The sequence below is a fragment of the Mustela lutreola genome, chromosome 7, assembly GCF_030435805.1.
Source record: "Mustela lutreola isolate mMusLut2 chromosome 7, mMusLut2.pri, whole genome shotgun sequence".
Taxonomy (NCBI): domain Eukaryota; kingdom Metazoa; phylum Chordata; class Mammalia; order Carnivora; family Mustelidae; genus Mustela; species Mustela lutreola.
Window position 1 is genome coordinate 81219705 of NC_081296.1, and position 17257 is coordinate 81236961.

Consider the following 17257-nt stretch of genomic DNA (forward strand, 5'->3'; position numbering starts at 1 on the left):
GAGGAGGGGCGACCTGGGAGCACGCCCACTGCCGCCGGGGAAGGGGCTGTCGCGGGACTATGACGTATACGCGGCTCCCTGAGCGCGACCGCGTTTCTAAACTCCGTGCGCTCCAGTCCCTGCACGCGCCTGGCTGCTTGAGGTCCCCTTTTCGCTGGGAAAGCTTTGGCGGACGGACACTGGTTTTAGCACCCATGGGGCTGGGTCCGCGCTCCCCCAACAAGGCGGGGCGCCGGTTCCCAGCAGGTGGCAAACGAGGGCGCGGGGCCAAGGGATCGGGGCGCCCCCGACCAGGCCGCCAGCGGCCATCCAGTTCGCCTCCGGACGGGAGCTCGGAGCCGGCACTCGATGCGCACTCTCACCTGAGTTGCGAAGCTCTCGGGTATTTCCGCCGGGCGCTGTCCGCGCTGAAAGAAGCTCCCGAGACCGGAGAAGAACGAGGTGGGGAGCAACTGCAGGGTGGGACTAGGAGGGTTTCGTTGGGCATAAATTCCAGGACAGGAAGGGAAATTTTCATGGGTCCCCAGGGCGAAGGGACTTAGTCTCACCTCCCATACCCTCTTTAGCGCTCCCCCCTCTCTCCCTCACTCGGTTAACTGATGGAACATAAACTCTTTTCCTCTCAGTCTCTAAAATATTTCTTTTCTTGTCTATCCAGAACTGATGGTGCACAATGTTTTGAAGGAAGTGGAGGCTCAGGCCCTAGCCTTGGCCACACACAGGACTGGCAGTGAGATTATGCAGGAACTGTTGGGATTCAGTCCCCTGAAACCGCTCTGTCGAGTCTGGGCTGCTTTGCGCTCCAGCTTGCGCTCTGTGGCTTGTCATCGATGCGGGGTGCATGTATTGCAGAGTGCTTTGCTGCAGCTGCCTCGATTGCTGGGGAGCCCGGCACAGGAGGAGGAGGAGGACTTGGAGGAGGAGGAGAATGGCAAGGATGGTCCCTTGGAGACCCTGGAGGAGCTGGTTTTGGGACTAGCCTCTGAAGTGTGTGATGATTTTCCTTTTTACTGTGGAGACATACATGCCAGCTTCGTGGTTAGAACTCTGCTGCAGGTGTTGGGAGGGACTCTTCTGGAGTCTGAGAGAACCAGACACCGTGGCTCTCAGTCACCTGGTAAGTATTACAAGAGAGGAAAGTGGACCTAGAGGAGAGTTTAGGAAGTCCAAAAGGAGAGAGTAAGCAGAGGAGTAATTCCTCATGACTTTGAAGAATTAGCAGAGAAATGAGAACAAAGCTTAACAAACCAAAAATTAGTGTGAACAAAGGCCCAGAGGTGAGGCTGCATCTGTGTGTTTGAGGGACAGCTAGTGGAATGGGGTAATTCATTTGGGCAATGGATGTCAATTTCTTTTTGACCACAACTTATGTAATTTTTTTTAAAAACATCACCGAACTGCCTATGTGTATGTATATAGATACTGGACTCAAACCAGAACTTTGAGAAACAATATTATTAATTGATATTTTTCCTCTGATTTTATTTATTTATTTGATAGAGATGCAGCAAGAGAGGGAACACGAGCAGGGTCAGAGGGAGAGGGAGAAGCAGGCTTCCCGCCAACCAGGGAGCCCATTGCATGGCTCAGTCCTAGGAACCTGGGATCATGACCTGAGTTGAAGGCAGGCAGACACTTAATGACTGAACCACCCAGGCGCCCCTTCTCTGTTTTATTTTATTCTGTTTTGTTCCATTGAAAAAGACCTGGTTAAGATCCACTAAAGTGATTTCATGATGCAGTCATAGGCAGTGCCCTACATTTTAAAAAACTCTGGGAAATAAGGTTAGAGTTTAAAGGAGGCCTGATTTCTGAACAGCTTGAATTCCTGATTGAGAGTTTGGCCTATCTCTTGTGGACCACTGGAGAGCTGGTTGAAATTTAGAAAAATTAAAACAGAAACATGGTCTCAGTTCAGTCATCCAGATGAGAAGACAGATTCATACATATGCTGCATCTCCAAGCCAAATCTTTGATCACCTATGGACTCATTCTCCCTCCTGTTGGTCCTTTTTGATCCCAGAACTGCACAGGTTTTTGTTCTTCTTTCAGATGCACAAAGGGTCCCGGCTCGGGAATGTAAGCCAACTGATTTTGAGGTCCCTGAAACTTTCTTGAATTGCCTTCAGGACCTGAGCTCTTGCTTCCTGAAGGACATTGCTGGTAAGGAGGCTAAGAGAAGGAGGGTCTAGGACCCATTTTTCTGGAGGTGATTGTCATCATGCAAAGCCCTAACTTAGATCAGTCATATTTCTCTTCGAATCTGATCTGGTTTATATTGCAGACTTTGTATAGAGCCTTTATGTCTATAGTCCCTGGTACCTTACTGTTTGAGGTTTGAGATTGTACACATTGTCTGGATTTTGGAAGAGCTGTTTTGATTATTTCTGCTCTCTCCATAGTATTTATCACTGACAAGATCTCCAGCTTCTGCCTTCAAGTGGCCTTACAAGTCTTACACCGCAAACTGCCCCAGTTTTGTGCTCATGTCTGCAGTGCTGTGATCAGCTATCTGAGTAGCCGCAACCCCTCAGCAGATGGCAGGTATGCTCAGACTGTGTGAAGTGAATGGAGTGACGCGGGTATTTTAGGTGAAGTAGAGTAAGGCTGCCTGATCACCTTCTCCTTGTCCATAGCCCCCTGCTGCTATTTCTGCGGGATCAGACAAGCTCCAGACTCCTGGAGCAGGTCCTGCTGGTATTGGAGCCCCTGAGGCTCCAGAGCCTCTTTGAAGATCACTTCCAAGGGCAGCTACAGGCCCTGGCTGCACACCCAATTGCCAACTTCCCTTTGCAGCGTTTACTGGATGCTGTTACTACCCCTGAGCTGGTGAGTTGAGAATGGGGCTGGATCTCTTTCTGTACCCTGTTGTTTCTGCTAGTTCTTGTTCATTGGGCTTTATTTTATCGTGTGCCTACCTCGGTGTCTCTGACTGTGTGCTGGCCGTTCCCTTGGAAAGGTTATTCCTGGGGTTTTCTCAGAGCTTAGGACAAAAGTACCTTCTTCCCAGAAAGGATTTGCGTTAGCTTCTCAAGTGCCTGGCAGGAGACTGGCTTAATCCAGATTTGCAGCTTGAGGTTCCATGGTCCATTCAGACCCTGGCTACTTAGCGACAGATCTGTATGAGTGCTGGAGCTGTGGCCACAGCTTCTTTTTGCTTTTGCTGCTTAGCACCAATGCATGCTTGCCTGTGACCTCATGGGTTGGGAGTTGGAATAAGAAGGGCATATTTAATTCCACTATTCTCTTATCTGAGAGGGTGGCTATTTAAAGTACCCTGCTCCCCCCAAGTGAGGGGGTACCTCGAAGACTGCATCCTGGTCCTGGACTTTGTGTGACCAAACCAAAATGCTGCTATTGGCAATGTTTATCTAATGTTTTTAGTTTTCAGTAGGATTTCTCTGAATAACTTAGTCCACTGGTACAAAATGCCAAATATTCTTCTTTCTGTGTCTCTCCTCAGCTGTCACCTGTGTTTGAGGAGCTGAGCCCTGCCCTGGAAGCTGTGCTGGCTCAAGGTCACCCAGGGGTGGTCATTGCCCTTGTGGGGGCCTGTCGCAGAGTTGGGGCCCACCAAGCCCAGGTCCTGCAGCTGTTGCTGGAGGTGATGTTACTCCCCACCTGTTTATGCCCTCCATTCAAATTCTTATCTTTGGTGGTTGTATCGCTGGTCTCAGAAGGTCTCATTCCTGAGGAGTTCACAGATATGGAGCAAAATGAAGCCAAACCCATCTCATAGCCATGGCATGAAAATTGTCTCCTAGGACTAAGCAACTTAAAGACTAAATGTTTGTTCAGCCTTGTCATGTGCATAGAGGCTGGGGATACAGCAAGGCAGATGAGATCCTGCCCTTTCCCACAGTTTATACTCCTACGTCTCTTGAATGCTTTCCCCTGTCTACAGAGTCGGGGTTAGGGATGGAGTTGTTCTCAGATTCATCATGTTTTGTCTTCCCCTCTAGGCCTTCCACTGTGCAGAGCCCTCTTCCCGGCAAGTGGCCTGTGTGCCTCTCTTCGCCACTCTGATGGCTTATGAGGTGTACTATGGACTGCTGGAGGAGGAGGGGGCGGTGCCTGCAGAGCACCAGGTGAGGTAGGAGCAGGGCCAAGCCAGTGACTAACTGGGGGCCAGGGTTTAAAAAGTCCTTCACCCTTGTGGTGAGGGTGTTGAGGTCTCTGGCTTCATCCAGGCAGATATGGCAGTTCAGTGGCTGTCTCCTAATGCCCTCTCTCTGTCCTTCCAGGTGGACGTGGCCACAGCCAGGGCCCTGGGGGACGTGACAGTCCTGGGGTCCCTCCTGCTCCAGCATCTGTTGCATTTCTCTAGTCCTGGTATCATACTTCAAAGTCTGTGTGCCTTGACGGGACCACAGCTTCTGACTCTAGCCCAGAGCCCTGCTGGCTCACACGTGCTTGATGCTGTCTTGAGCAGCCCCTCTGTGACACGCAAGCAGCGCCGCCGTGTGCTGAAGACCCTAAAGGTTCTGTGCCCCCACCAGCATCCATTTATGAGAACATGAGCTTGCCCCAGTACTGCCCTTCAGAGTCAGAGAGAGAATATGTAGTTCTCAGATTCTCTTGACTCTACCTGTAGACTTCGGAAACTTCACTTCCCCCTTGCCCTCCCCAGCACACCTTTGTGGACTGCCCTAAGGGGACCTACCTTGCTTGTCTCACTGCAGGGACAATATGTGGCTCTGGCTTGTAGTTGCCATGGCAGCCGTGTACTAGATGCCATCTGGAGTGGAGCAGCTTTGGGAGCCCGGAAGGAAATTGCTACTGAGCTGGGTGAGTACTGGCCCCTTTCTCTGACCTTTCCAAACTTTCTTACTTCAGATAGCTGGGTAGCTAGAGAAGGGACTTAAATTTAGCAAAGACTTTATTTCTAAAGGGTGATGATGGCCATGAGTTCTTAGCAGTTTGCTCTCCTCCCCTTCTCCTCTGTTGATTATGCAGCCCTGTGCACCCATGCCTCCCCTGGCTTCTCTTTAGAGAGTGAGATATTAGTTATTCTGAGACCATCCCAGGGCCTAGGAAACGTGGAGGGGCCTTCACTCAGGGAGAGTCCCTTTGAGCATGGTGGGTGATGGCATGACGATACTGAACACGAGTGGTTCCATTTGCAGGTGAGCGGAACCAGGAGCTGATGAGAGACCCTTTTGGCCACCATGTGGCTCGAAATGTAGCCCTGACTACTTTCCTGAAGCGCCGAGAGGCTTGGGAACAGCAGCAGGGGGCAGTGGCCAAGCGGAGGCGGGCTTTGAACTCAATACTTGAAGACTGAGGCCTTTGGATATCGGACTCAGTGGTAATGGGGGAGTGGTAAAGGGCATATCTGTCCTGTCCCCTTTGTAGTTTAAGTTGGAGTCAAAAGCCTTTATAATAAATACTTTTTTATATTTTTATTGGAACTGTTTTGTTATTTGGGAAAGAAGGGTATAAAGAAATCAAGGTCTCAGAGGCAGAGAGAGCTGAATTCAGTGCATTGGGAAGCTGAGGGGCAGGAGGAGGTGCAAAGAATCGAGATGTAGCAATGATCAAGGTGGAATCGAAATGCATGCCGATGGGCCTTTGGTCCTTCAGGGTAAGTGGGAGGCCTGAAAGATGGCTAGGAAGGAAAGAGCATTCTTCAGGACATGGTATAGGCTAGGACTAGAAGGCCTTAACAATGGTATGCCATAACAATGGGCTTAGAAGACAGCGGGGAAATCAGGTGAGTCATCTCATCTGCACTGTCCTCACATCTCCAAAGCCAATGCTGTCACAGTCCTCACAGTGTGTCTCTTGGAATGAGTCTAGGGGTAGAAAGCTCAGAGCCTCTTCTCAATAGGGATGGAGGCGACCCTGCCGCTGCCAGTGCCACTGCTCTGTCCCTTCTACTACATGGCGGAGGCTGGAGGCAATTCCCAGCAGCATATGGCCTAGGCCTTGCAGCAGTGCAGAGGTCCAACGGAGGAGCTCCCTGAAGGGCAGAGACAAGATGGAGTCAGATGGGTGGGAGGAGGCCATCGAGGGGGTTTTCCACGAGGGAGAGCTAATGGGGTAGGTGAGTGCAGAAGGAATTAGGGGGCTGCAACTGTAGGGGGATGGGGAGACATGACCTGGTGGTCTCTGACCTGAGTACTTTCTTTGGGCCGAGTCCTTGAAAGTCACAGCTCATGGAGTAGAGCCCATAGAATGTAGCTTTGATATTGAGGCTGCCAAAGAGGTCTCGAGGGTTTTGCTTGTATACGTCGAAGGTGATGCGGGCGATGTCCTTGCTGTGCTTGGGCTTCTCCCGGCCCAGGCCATATGACCGCATCCCACTCTGTAGGGCACCTCCATCAGTGCAATGCACCCCCCACACAGGGAGCTACCACTATGCCCCAGCAGCACTGGGTCAGACCCACCCTTGCCTGGACTGTTTGTCCCCTATAAGGGGTCGTTGGCAAACTCCTTGCCTCTCCCAGTGCCTCTGCCCAAGATCATGGTTGGGCTAGAGAAGCTAGGAGAGAGCCAGAAAGGACTGGTGGCCAACAACAGCCCCACTGTGGGCTTCTCACCCTGCTGGGGCTCCAGTTCTGCCCACACTCCAGCACCATCAGGCATGTGTCATCCTCTAAAAGCTGGAAGAAGTCTTCACTCTCCACAGCGGTCCCATCCTCCTCCAGCACCAGTGTTAGCATCCCGCTCAGGAGCAGGGCCTCCAATGCCTGCCCGGCCACCGGAAGCAGGAGGGAAAGGGCAGAGCTTAGTCATGCCCTTCCCCCTCCAGCGACCCTGCATCCATTGGTTGGTCCTAGATACTGGCTGATATGCCAACTCTACTTCTGGGAAAACTGCTATCCCTTCAAATGTCTCCCACGCTCATTGTTCTCGGTGTTGCTGGTGGGCCCTCACTAAGGGTTGACTTCTTTTCCTAATTGTTCCTATGTCATTCTCCACGCCATTGTCTTCTCCTGCTCCTCCCCTCTGAGCCACTCCTACTGGCTTGGAATTGAGAAAGCTCGCTTGCTTCTGTTGAGGTCCATCCTTCGGTCTTATCTCCAGTGTCCTACCTCACTGTCCCGAACCCCTCAGAGAGTCCTCCAGAGCTGTTTTCAATAATAATGACCTTTAACCTTTTTGAGTCTTAGTGTCACACATCTATGTAGCACTTTACATACATTGTCCTCTTTGACTCCTTTCAGTAACTCTCTAGAAGGAAGGTGTATCCTTATTTCCTTTTTGTAGATGAAGAAACTGAAGTTTTGATAGATTGAACAACTTCCTACAGTTTGACATTAGCAAACCAGCCAGTCCTGATGGAATCACAAATCAGTGATTTGGCATACAAATCACTCCACACTGACTTCTGAATGCCCTCCCTTTCTACTCCTTCCTCTACCCCCTGGAAAAGAAATGAATTGATCCAAGTACAGCATTGGTCATTGGGCTGACCCTCTCCCCCCACCCCCTTTTAGTCCTCAGAGGGAGGGGCAGCCTTTCTGCTCACTCCAAGTTCTTACTCTTCTCTAGCCCTCTGGCTGCCGCTGCAATACAAACTTCACGATTTGGCTCACTTACCTTGTCTAGCAGCTCCTGGCGGGTGGCAGCTGTTAGACCTTTCCGCGTGGTCCGCTTGTGATCACAGACTCGGAAAGGTCGCTGGGGTGGTGAAGCTGAAGTCCAGACTTTCCGGCCAAACTCAGAGCCCATACTGGATACCGATCTGGTAGTTGGGAAGAAAGGTCTAGAACGAGGAGTTGGGTGACTGCAGTGGGGATGATTGAGGGTGGGAGAGAGCCAGAAAGGACTGGTGGCCAACACCAGTTAGGGAGGGATCTAGGTTTGGAGATCAGAGCAGCCTAGGGAGAGAGGGAGAGACCATGGAGTGGGGGTGGTGAGTGGTGGTTCCATAGCTGGACAAGCCCGCTGTGGAAAGTGGTGGGGAGGGGAGACGGGAAGGGGTACATGAGTCTCTGAGTCTCCTAGGGGCTGAATGGAATTTGGTTGCCAAGCACTATCCTCAGAATTGGAGGGTAGAGAGGAGGGTTAGAAATCACCTGAGCAGGCCACTGGGGTTCAGGGCTGAGAGGTACTCCATGGTGGAGGGAAGGAGCAGGAGTGTTGCCTCTCCCAGTGACTTCTGGGCTCCGTGGTTCTTTGCTGTGCAAAGTGGTGGTGTTTTCTGTTAGATCTCAGCCCCAGTGAGATGGAGGATGAGTCACCCCAGACTCTGGCCTCCCCTGCTAGGCCAGTAATAAGGGCAAAGTGTAAGGGGAGGGAAAGGGGAGGGAGAAAAGAAGGAGGTTCCTGGCGTTCCTCATGGAGGAGGGATTGAGGTCCAGAGTTCCCTGCAAAAGTCACTGAAGCTTGTGTGTGTGTGTGTGTGTGTGTGTGTGTGTGTGTGTGTGTGTGTGTGTGTTGGCAGCGTGTGCTGAGGATAAATGGGAATGATGTAAGAGGACAGGAAATGATCTCTGGTCTTTTTCTTTCTATGGAGAGAATTTCTAGGGATTGTTTGGCTCCCAGCCCTCAGTGGTGTTCTGTGATTTGTGCTGGACTTGCTGCCACCTACTGTGAGAGCCACAAACTGCAGCTTTGTTGGAAAAGGGAGGCCCGGCTGAGGGTGGGATGGTGGACAGGGCTTGGGCACTGGTGTCCTGGCTCCTTGGGAGCCCCCAGTTCCAGCTGTTGACTGGGCAGGTATCTTCCCCCTTACTTCCATTTTTATCAGTGTACCAGGTCCGCCTGAATTTTCTGCATTTCCAGGCTTTGCCTGACCTCTTCACCCAGAGAAGTTTCTTGTCGGCATGGTTCTACCAATGCACCATTTCTTTTCTTCCTAGCTTGTATCCTGGTGGAACCTGGTAGCAGGGTGTCTTGGAGGTTGTATGTTGTGATTCCTCAAGGAGGTTATAAGCCCCTCCATGAGTCCTCCAGAACTCAGCACCATGACTGGAAGTTGTCACTGATAGCCCAGTGAGAGACCCTGGTGGGGGCTGGGGGAGGACAGGAGCAGGGCCTGAGGTTAGAGATGAGAGGAGTAGGTAGGAAACTGAGGAAAAACGAGGGCTCAGCAGGATCAGAAGTCTGGAAATGGGCCAAGACAGAGCAGCCAGGGGAATGAGTAATCTGGGTCACCTTTTCTGCTAAGTGCAGGCCCGGGAAGGCTGAGAGCATGTAACAGGCAGGCAGCAGGACTGGGACAACTGGGGCCAGAAGTGGGGGAGGAATGAATGCAGAGGCAGGACCCCAACTCAGGACTCAGCAGTGTCCCTACTCACCTACATGATCTGGGAACCTAATCTGTACCCTGCAGCTTATCCTGTTTCCTAGGGAGGCGGACTCTCACACGCCTGGACGTGTTAGTGATGGGAAAGAGGAGAGTGCCGGAGGGGCCCCAGTGAAAGGCCGGAGAAGAGCTCCACCTTGTCCCTCCCCATTCTCATCTCACAGGGCAAACCTGACAGGCGTTGGACAGGAGCAGGCACATCACCCACTGTGGCTGTGGCTTTCAGCTTCCCCAGGCTCCTCATGTGCCCAGGATCCTACTAGCTCCCGACTGGGTAAGTCGATCTGCTCATGCACTTGGGACTTCCCACCACTCACCTTCGCTGAGGTAGAAGGAATGGGGCTGGGCAAAGGAGGGCCCAGCTACAAGGGTGGAGGTGGAGGTAGTGAGAGCCCGGGAATCAGACTGGGAGGTGGGGGGTGGTCAGCAGACTGACAGCAGGGATTTGGGTCCCAAGAAGCAGTGTTTGAACTGGGCCTAGGGTCCACCTGGAAGTAAAGTCAAGGCTCCTAGACGGAAGACAGGGAGGGCGGGGGAGACACAGTCCCTTCTCCCCTGGCAGAAGGAGCCTTTGCCCCACCCCCTCAATGCCTTCTATGGCCCTTTCCGTGCCCACCCCCCCAGGCGTGGAAGAATGCTGGCCTGCTACCGACCCCCAGGGAACGAGACACTGCTGAGCTGGAAGGCCTCGAGGGTCACGGGCACGGCCCTCCTGCTGCTGGCGGCGCTGCTGGGGCTGCCCGGCAACGGCTTCGTCGTGTGGAGCTTGGTGGGCTGGCGGCCCGCACGGGGGCGACCGCTGGCGGCCACGCTCGTGCTGCACCTGGCGCTGGCCGACGGCGCGGTGCTGCTGCTCACGCCTCTCTTCGTGGCCTTCCTGGCGGGCCAGGCGTGGCCGCTGGGCCAGGCGGGCTGCAAGGCGGTGTACTACGCGTGCGCGCTCAGCATGTACGCCAGCGTGCTACTCACCAGCCTGCTCAGCCTGCAACGCTGCCTGGCCGTCACCCGGCCGTTCCTGGCGCCCCGGCTGCGCAGCCCAGCCCTGGCCCGCCGCCTGCTCCTGGCCGTCTGGCTGGCCGCGCTGCTGCTCGCCGCGCCGGCCGCCGTCTACCGCCACCTGTGGGGAGACCGCGTGTGCCAGCTGTGCCACCCGTCGCCGGCCCATGCCGCCGCCCACCTGAGCCTGGAGACGCTCACAGCCTTCGTGCTCCCCTTCGGGCTGGTGCTCGGTTGCTACGGCCTGACGCTGGCGCGGCTGCGGGGCGCCCGCTGGGGCGCTGGGCAGCATGGGACTCGGGTGGGCCGGCTGGTCGGCGCCATAGTGCTCGCCTTCGGCTTGCTGTGGGCCCCCTACCATGCCGTCAACCTCCTGCAGGTGGCGGCCGCGCTGGCTCCGCCCGGCGGGGCCCTTGCGAGACTGGGCGGGGCGGGCCAGGCGGCGCGAGCTGGGACTACCGCTCTGGCCTTCTTCAGTTCCAGCATCAACCCTGTGCTCTACGTCTTCACCGCCGGGGATCTGCTGCCCCGGGCCGGCCCCCGCTTCCTCACGCGGCTCTTTGAGGGCTCGGGAGAGGCTCGAGGGGGCGGCAACTCTAGGGAGGGGACCATGGAGCTCCGAGCTACCCCTCGGCTTAAAGTGGTGGGGCAGGGCCGGGGCGATGGAGACCCCTGGGACAGAGTGGAAAGGGACAGTCAGGGATGGGATCCTTGACACCAAAGCCCATGACTTGGCCTGCCTCTTCCCTGTCCCCTTCCATCACCCCTCCCCCAGAACTCAAGGAACCACTCTGGAGGGTTTGGGGACCCTTCTCTGGCCACAGTTTGGATCTTTCTGGACAGGCCCAGCTCCCTCCAAACAGAGTGACTGCAAGTGGTGATGGTGTTGCCTGCTTGCAGGTTGTCCTGGGCCCCTGTGCCAAAGCTGCTGACTTGCTGTCAAAAGCTACTGTGAAATAAAGGGGGGGGGGCATCACGTGATGGTGTAAGCATGCCCCCACTGGTGGTTCATCATGCCTGACTTGTACCCAAGCCACCTGGTTCTCTCCTGGGTCAGCCCAAGGCTGGGCACTGCCAGCCTTCAGTGGCATCTTGACTTGTCCTCCCCAGCCCAGGTGGCCTCGTTCCCCCAGGCCAACCCATTGAACCACTCTGGAAATAAAGGGAGAAAAAAAGGAAAGCTATGGGTAGTTGAATGACACATGGGGACGGCATCCATTCTCTGGGGTCTGAAAGAGTTGAGGGGAGAAAAACCTGGCTCTGGAAGAAGAAAGACCATCCGTGGGGCTTGGAAGGAAAGTTTTCCCGTCTTGTGGCTAATACAGTGGGGAAGGAGTCCTGGGTGTCATATTTGTCTTCCCCTCTGAATCTGACTCTTCCCCCAAAGGTCGCCTGACTCAAAAAGGACCCCAGGAGCCTACACATGCTCACCCTGGGGACGTTTGGGGCCTGGGGTTGAGCAGGTATGGGGAATGGTGTGGATGGCTGGAGGACAGGAAGAATTTTTCAAGGAGGCACCCCCCTCCTTTGTCTCCTTTTTCTCTCTGCTAAATCTTGACTCCCCCAAGAACTCAGCACTCTCCAATACTTCTTGGCCCCCATCTTTGGGAGTCTTTCCATCTCTAGGTCCTGAAGCTATTTTGGATCCAGACGCTTTGGGGTTTGGGGAGGTAGGATAGGATTCATTTTTAGAGGGTGTCCACGTGCACACACATGTGGTCACTAGATTGACAATCTCATCTGGTTAGCCCAAGACTTTCCCAGTTTTAGTGTTGAAAGCCTCTTGTCCCAGTCCCCTCAGTCCCTGGCAAACATCACTGGCCGGTTACCTAAGTGCTGCCTCGGACCGTCACCCCAGGTTCTGCTTTAGTGACTGTTTGTTTACACCACCCAGGCAGAGGCCAAGAAATAGCTAAGGAAATTCAGTCCTCAGGGTCATGCCAGGGCCACCCAAACTGGGGCAGGGTGGAGCTCTGGATTTGGGGGTCAGGAAGTACGCTTAGAAAAACTAGTCTGGGGTGGAGAAAGAAAAGCCATTGAGAGACATGGAGGTGGGGAGTAATGTGGGACAGGAAGCAAAGACAGCCCAGCTTCTATCAGATGGAGCCTCTGGTTGACCCTGGAGCCCTGAGTCAGAACCTCCCCAGACACGGACGGCAGGGGCTTCTTCTGGCTCTCATGTGCAGAGGCAGAGGCTCCCTAACTTCCTCTCTTCCAAAGTCCCCGTCTCACAACTGTGGTCAGAAGGCCCTTCCTCAACCCTGCCTTCCTGCTGCGGTTTCAGCCCATTTCTTTGCATCACATCCTCTGCCTCACAGCTACTGGGTCGGCTCTGCACTGGGCTTTCCTCAAAGCAGAGAAAGTGGGCATGCTGCGAAGGGTAAGGACCTCCATGACCACCATCACAGGCCGCATCTTTCCTGACAAGTGACAGAGTTGGCAGGGAAGCAGGAAGTCTCACAGTCAGATTGAAGGAAAGATGTTTCGGATATTAGCCCCTGCAGGAGAGGTCAAAGCGGGAGACTGCTTTCCCTCCAGGAAGGGAGAAGAGTGACCATTTGGGGGGGCTTTTCTTCCTTGCACATTCCTGGTTTCCCGTCCTGGCAGGGCAGGTATGAGGCATCACTGCCGCTACCTCCTCTCCTTGTGCTCAGCCTCTACTTTTTCTGTGTGTCTAAGGTGGGACCTGACAGCCAACTATGGGAAGGTAGGAAAGAGGTGCTGCTGACCTCTTTGACCAGTGCCCAGATCTTAAATCCAGATTCATGTGGCAGGGAAGCCACATGGGCAAGTGCAAGGCAAGTGGCTGGGGAAGGGGGCAGAAACTGAAATTCTGTGGGATACTAAGGAGATACTTTGGACTTCAGCTTTTGCCAAAGGGAAGGGAGAACTGACTGACCTAGAGCTGAAGCAACCGCTTTAAATGAGGGAACAGATGCAGGTGCTGGAGGAGGGCCCTCCCCCTCCAACTTGAACCCAAGCCAAAGACAGGATGCCGTCCTCTTTAAGCCCTGATGTTACCTAAACCCTAACCTATAACTTAGCCAAAGGTCTAACCTACACTTCCTATTAATCTAAAAATCTACATTATTTACACAGTGGTATAAAGATACCCATAGGGGCACCTGGGTGGCTCAGTGGGTTAAAACCTCTGCCTTCAGCTCAGGTCATGGTCTCAGGGTCCTGGATAAAGCCCCACATCAGGCTCTCTGCTCAGCGGGGAGCCTGCTTCCTCCTGCCTGCCTCTCTTACTACTTGTAATCTCTACCAAATAAATAAATAAAATCTTTAATAAATAAATAAATAAAGATAACCATATTCTGGCCTCTCAATCTGAGCCCATTTCCCTTCTTTGGCATCCCTCCCTCCTTCTCCTGTATGACAGTTTAGTACTCTATCCAACTCTCCAGTCTAGACCTGCATCTGAGGCCACACCCCAGCCTACTCACTCCCCTCACTCCTTTCCTCTCACTGCACCTTCCTGGGCTCTTCTCATCTGGTCCCACCCCTGAGGAGTCTTCCTCCCTGCTAGGCTCTTCTGGAACACAAAGACTATTCTCCCTCACCCCAGAGTGAAGGGAGGGCTAGGACTTTCAGCCCCACCCTCAGCATGATGTGTCTTCCCCCTCCTCTGCTTCTTGGTACTTCCTCTCTGGCGGACTTAGACGACAGCAACCAGACCTGGGGCTGGGGACCCTGGAACAGGGGCAGGTCTGGGAATAGACTACACCACTCTGCCCTGGTCTTCAGATTGGCACCAGCTTCCCACCGGTACCCGGCAAAGCCTGGAAGTAAGTATCCTAGGAGTAGGGGAGGTATGAGGCAGGATACAACCGTGAGAGAAGGTGCAAAGGAATTTCCAAAGAAGGCCTGAGCAGTGGTTAAAAGGACGGGGGAGGACTTGTTCTTGTCTTGTAGCCTCAGACTCCTCCCCATCGTTGTTCTTCCTGGTGGGCCCTGGGCAGCTCCGGAGAGAGCTGGTCAGTGACTGGAGGAAGTCAGTGGGACTGAGAGGGCCTGGCACGTGACAGAGAAATTAGGCTTTTGAGGGGTGCAGCTTTGGTAAGGAAGGTCCCCCTCCCCCATGTGGTTCTGGGTCTCGGAAAGGAAGGAGGCAGAAAGGGTATGAAAGTACTGCCGCTGCTGTTGTTCCATATTTTGCAATTGGGTCTGTGGGCAGGAAGGGGCCCCATGATCCAGTTAGAAAACCAGTCTTTGTGCTCTGCCAGGTCCCCTGAAGACAGGTCCACTGATGAAGTGCTGAAGGCAATATATCGCAGAGGTGCATCTGCCAATGCTGATCTTGGAGATGGACTAGAGTACTCAGGCTAGGCGTCAGGAAACGTTGGTCCCCTACCCTCATGCCTGTGTTCACCCTCACCCTCCAGGTCCTTGCAGTGGCCACAGACCCTACATCTTGGGCAGTACCTCTTCATTAGGGGTCATGTTCATCGTTCCGTTGACTATCATCCTACTGTCAGTGGCGCTGGCTGTGGGGCTTCCCGGCAACAGCTTTGTGGTGTGGAGCATCCTGGTAAAGATGCGGAAGCGCTCTGTCACTGCCTTGTTGGTGCTGAACCTGGCCTTGGCAGACTTGGCTGTATTGCTTACCGCCCCCTTTTTCCTCTACTCTGTGGCCCAGGGCGCCTGGGGTTTTGGACTGTTTGGCTGCCGCCTGTTTCACTATACCTGTGGAGTCAGCATGTATGCCAGTGTCCTGCTGATCACGGCTATGAGTCTGGACCGCTCGCTGGCAGTCGCCCTCCCCTTCGTATCCCAAAAGTTTCGTACCAAGGCTGTTGCCTGGTGGGTGCTAGCAAGCATCTGGGTGATGTCCTTTCTGCTGGCCATACCTGTCATCATGTACCGCAACGTGGACTTGAGACAGGACAACCAGACTGGCTGCCTCCTAACGTACTCCAGCAAGCGAGCCAAAGCATTCCATCTGCTCTTTGAGGCCCTCACCGGCTTCCTGCTGCCCTTCCTGGTGGTGGTGGCCAGCTACTCGGACATCAGGCGCCGGCTGCAGGCCCGGCGCTTCCGCCGCAGCCGCCGCACTGGCCGCCTGGTGGTGCTCATCATCCTGGCCTTCGCCGCCTTCTGGCTGCCCTACCACCTGGTGAACCTAGTCGACGCGGGCAGGGTGCTGGCCGGCAGGGGCGCTGGGCCCATGGGAGACCCGCTGTTACTGGCGCGCCACGTGTTCATCGCGCTGGCTTTCCTGAGCAGTAGCGTGAACCCCGTGCTGTACGCGTGCGCCGGTGGCGGCCTTCTGCGCTCGGCCGGCGTGGGCTTCGTCGCCAAGCTGTTGGAGGGCACCGGCTCCGAGGCGTCCAGCACCCGCCGCGGGGGCACCCTCGGCCAGACGGTGAGGGGCGCCCCCGCGCCTTCCGAGGCTGGCCCCTCCGGGAGCCTCGCCGACTCCATCGACGCTCTCCAGTGAAACGAACTGAACTAGCCCTGGGGGTTGCTGGTGGTGGTGGTGCTACTGCTGGTAGAAGGACGCTGGCGGTCCTCGTGGCAGAATGTTCCCCACATTGGCCTGACCCAGTTTACCTCGTGGAGGAGGAGGAGGAGGAGGAGTAGGAGTAGAACAGGAGTGGGGTGGAGCGGAAGAGGAGGGAGGGGAGGGGCGGGGCAGGGCAGGTAAGGGCAAAGTGATAGCCTGGAGCAGCTTTGCGATTAAAACTGGTATCACGTTGGGTCAGCCCTGTGTGGGGCACGTGCATTAGGGGCAAGAGGGATGCTCCTGGCACTCTTAGCGGAGGGGGTCCTTCTCAACAGGTAAGAGGCACATCCTTTAGTTTCCCATGATTTTCAGTTTGGAAAGGGACACAAAGGTACAGAAACCAGAATCCCCTCTCCTCCCACATTCTGAAGCGCTGCAGATCATACTTAGAACAAGACAGGGCTACAGACCCCTGAAGGAGCTGACCAAGGAAGACCACCCATGAGGGCCTATCACTCCAGACTCCTTGAATCAGCGGATGTTCTAAGTACACTTAGCACTGCTGTGGGACTTCTCCCCTGAAGCTTGTGATGGGTATCACTGTTACCATGACTCCAACTTCCTGCTACTCATCTTTGTCCTTTCAGTGTGCAATGTTCTAAGGGACTTTCCTCCATTTTCCAAAGAGGTTTCACTTGAAAACAAACTCATCAGATCTCAGTCCGTGGAATTCTGCACATCAGCTTTCTGCCAGTACCCAAAATACACTCTGATGCCCTCTGTAACCCTGGTCATTCTTAGGAAATTAAGATTCCTGTAAGTGAAAGAGTTAAGTCTTTCTTTCTGAGGGATGACTGTTGTTTTAGAGAGCCTGAGACTGGTTCTGGTCCAACTGCATTTTAGGAAGATGGTAGAAGAAGTGGCAGCAGTGTACTTTCGTAATCTCTCCTGTAAAGAGCAAGCAACTAGGAGAAAAACCAAGAATCCACGTGTAACAAACCTAGGGTGTCAAGATATTGCTCACAGACTCCAAATATGAGCAAGGAGCAATGAACCAGGGATGCTCCAGGACCCATCTAAATCAGCACCTGCTGAAGGAAGCAAGAGGGTATCTGAGGGACCTGAGAACAAGAGAAGCCCCAAACTGTCTACAGGTCTTGGCTGGAAAGCATGGGTCAATTTGACAACAGGGAGGGACCCAACAGATCATTTCCCAGGCCTCTAGTGCCCATGCTGCCTTGGAAGCACAGAATAGATGCTTATTTAGTGTTTATTGAATGAATAAAGGTCAAATGATATTTTCCTAGCCAATATTTGTGGATGGGAAACAGGAATAGTCAAATCCTTATTTTGAACCATGTGGCTAAAATTCTTTATGCTTCCGAGGTGTACAAAATTCTGGAATCAGGCTGGGAGGCTGAGGCAGTCCTCTTCCTGAGCTTGCGAAGAATTACTCCTTTCTAATACACTCATGATCATACTTGTGTATGGACACTCAGTTTAGCTTGGGAAGCAGCATCCTGCTGAGAGGCAAGGAGGTGTTCTGTAGCTATACC

General features: G+C 53.9%; 4 protein-coding genes across 6 annotated transcripts; 3 read left to right on the forward strand and 1 right to left on the reverse strand.

Annotated features, from left to right (window-relative positions):
* The first annotated feature begins 65 nt into the window (after positions 1–65).
* On the forward strand, positions 66–5405 carry NOP9 (NOP9 nucleolar protein). Of its 2 annotated transcripts, XM_059181771.1 has the most exons (10): positions 66–441; positions 659–1117; positions 2053–2163; positions 2403–2544; positions 2637–2829; positions 3464–3604; positions 3963–4088; positions 4245–4481; positions 4683–4788; positions 5127–5405. In XM_059181771.1, exons 1-10 carry the CDS (start codon positions 195–197, stop codon positions 5282–5284), a joined length of 1920 nt encoding a protein of 639 aa, XP_059037754.1. In that variant the 5' UTR covers positions 66–194; the 3' UTR covers positions 5285–5405. The 2 variants fall into 2 exon arrangements, with proteins under 2 accessions (XP_059037754.1, XP_059037755.1); XM_059181772.1 differs by lacking the exon at positions 4245–4481.
* CIDEB (cell death inducing DFFA like effector b) lies at positions 5388–10035 on the reverse strand. Of its 2 annotated transcripts, XM_059181784.1 has the most exons (6): positions 9916–10035; positions 8025–8144; positions 7546–7690; positions 6543–6692; positions 6117–6307; positions 5388–5962 (listed from the first exon to the last, which is right to left on the reverse strand). In XM_059181784.1, the coding sequence occupies exons 2-6, from the start codon at positions 8063–8065 to the stop codon at positions 5824–5826; spliced, it is 666 nt and encodes a 221-aa protein (XP_059037767.1). In that variant the 5' UTR covers positions 8066–8144; positions 9916–10035; the 3' UTR covers positions 5388–5823. The 2 variants fall into 2 exon arrangements, with proteins under 2 accessions (XP_059037767.1, XP_059037766.1); XM_059181783.1 differs by lacking the exon at positions 9916–10035 and having other exon boundaries at positions 8025–8297.
* LTB4R2 (leukotriene B4 receptor 2) lies at positions 7599–11104 on the forward strand. Its single transcript, XM_059181779.1, has 3 exons — positions 7599–7709; positions 9421–9530; positions 9881–11104. The coding sequence occupies exon 3, from the start codon at positions 9891–9893 to the stop codon at positions 10965–10967; it is 1077 nt and encodes a 358-aa protein (XP_059037762.1). The 5' UTR covers positions 7599–7709; positions 9421–9530; positions 9881–9890; the 3' UTR covers positions 10968–11104.
* A 2666-nt stretch (positions 11105–13770) lies between these two features.
* On the forward strand, positions 13771–16997 carry LTB4R (leukotriene B4 receptor). Its single transcript, XM_059181778.1, has 2 exons — positions 13771–14043; positions 14641–16997. Exons 1-2 carry the CDS (start codon positions 13863–13865, stop codon positions 15693–15695), a joined length of 1236 nt encoding a protein of 411 aa, XP_059037761.1. The 5' UTR covers positions 13771–13862; the 3' UTR covers positions 15696–16997.
* The last annotated feature ends 260 nt before the right edge of the window (positions 16998–17257 follow it).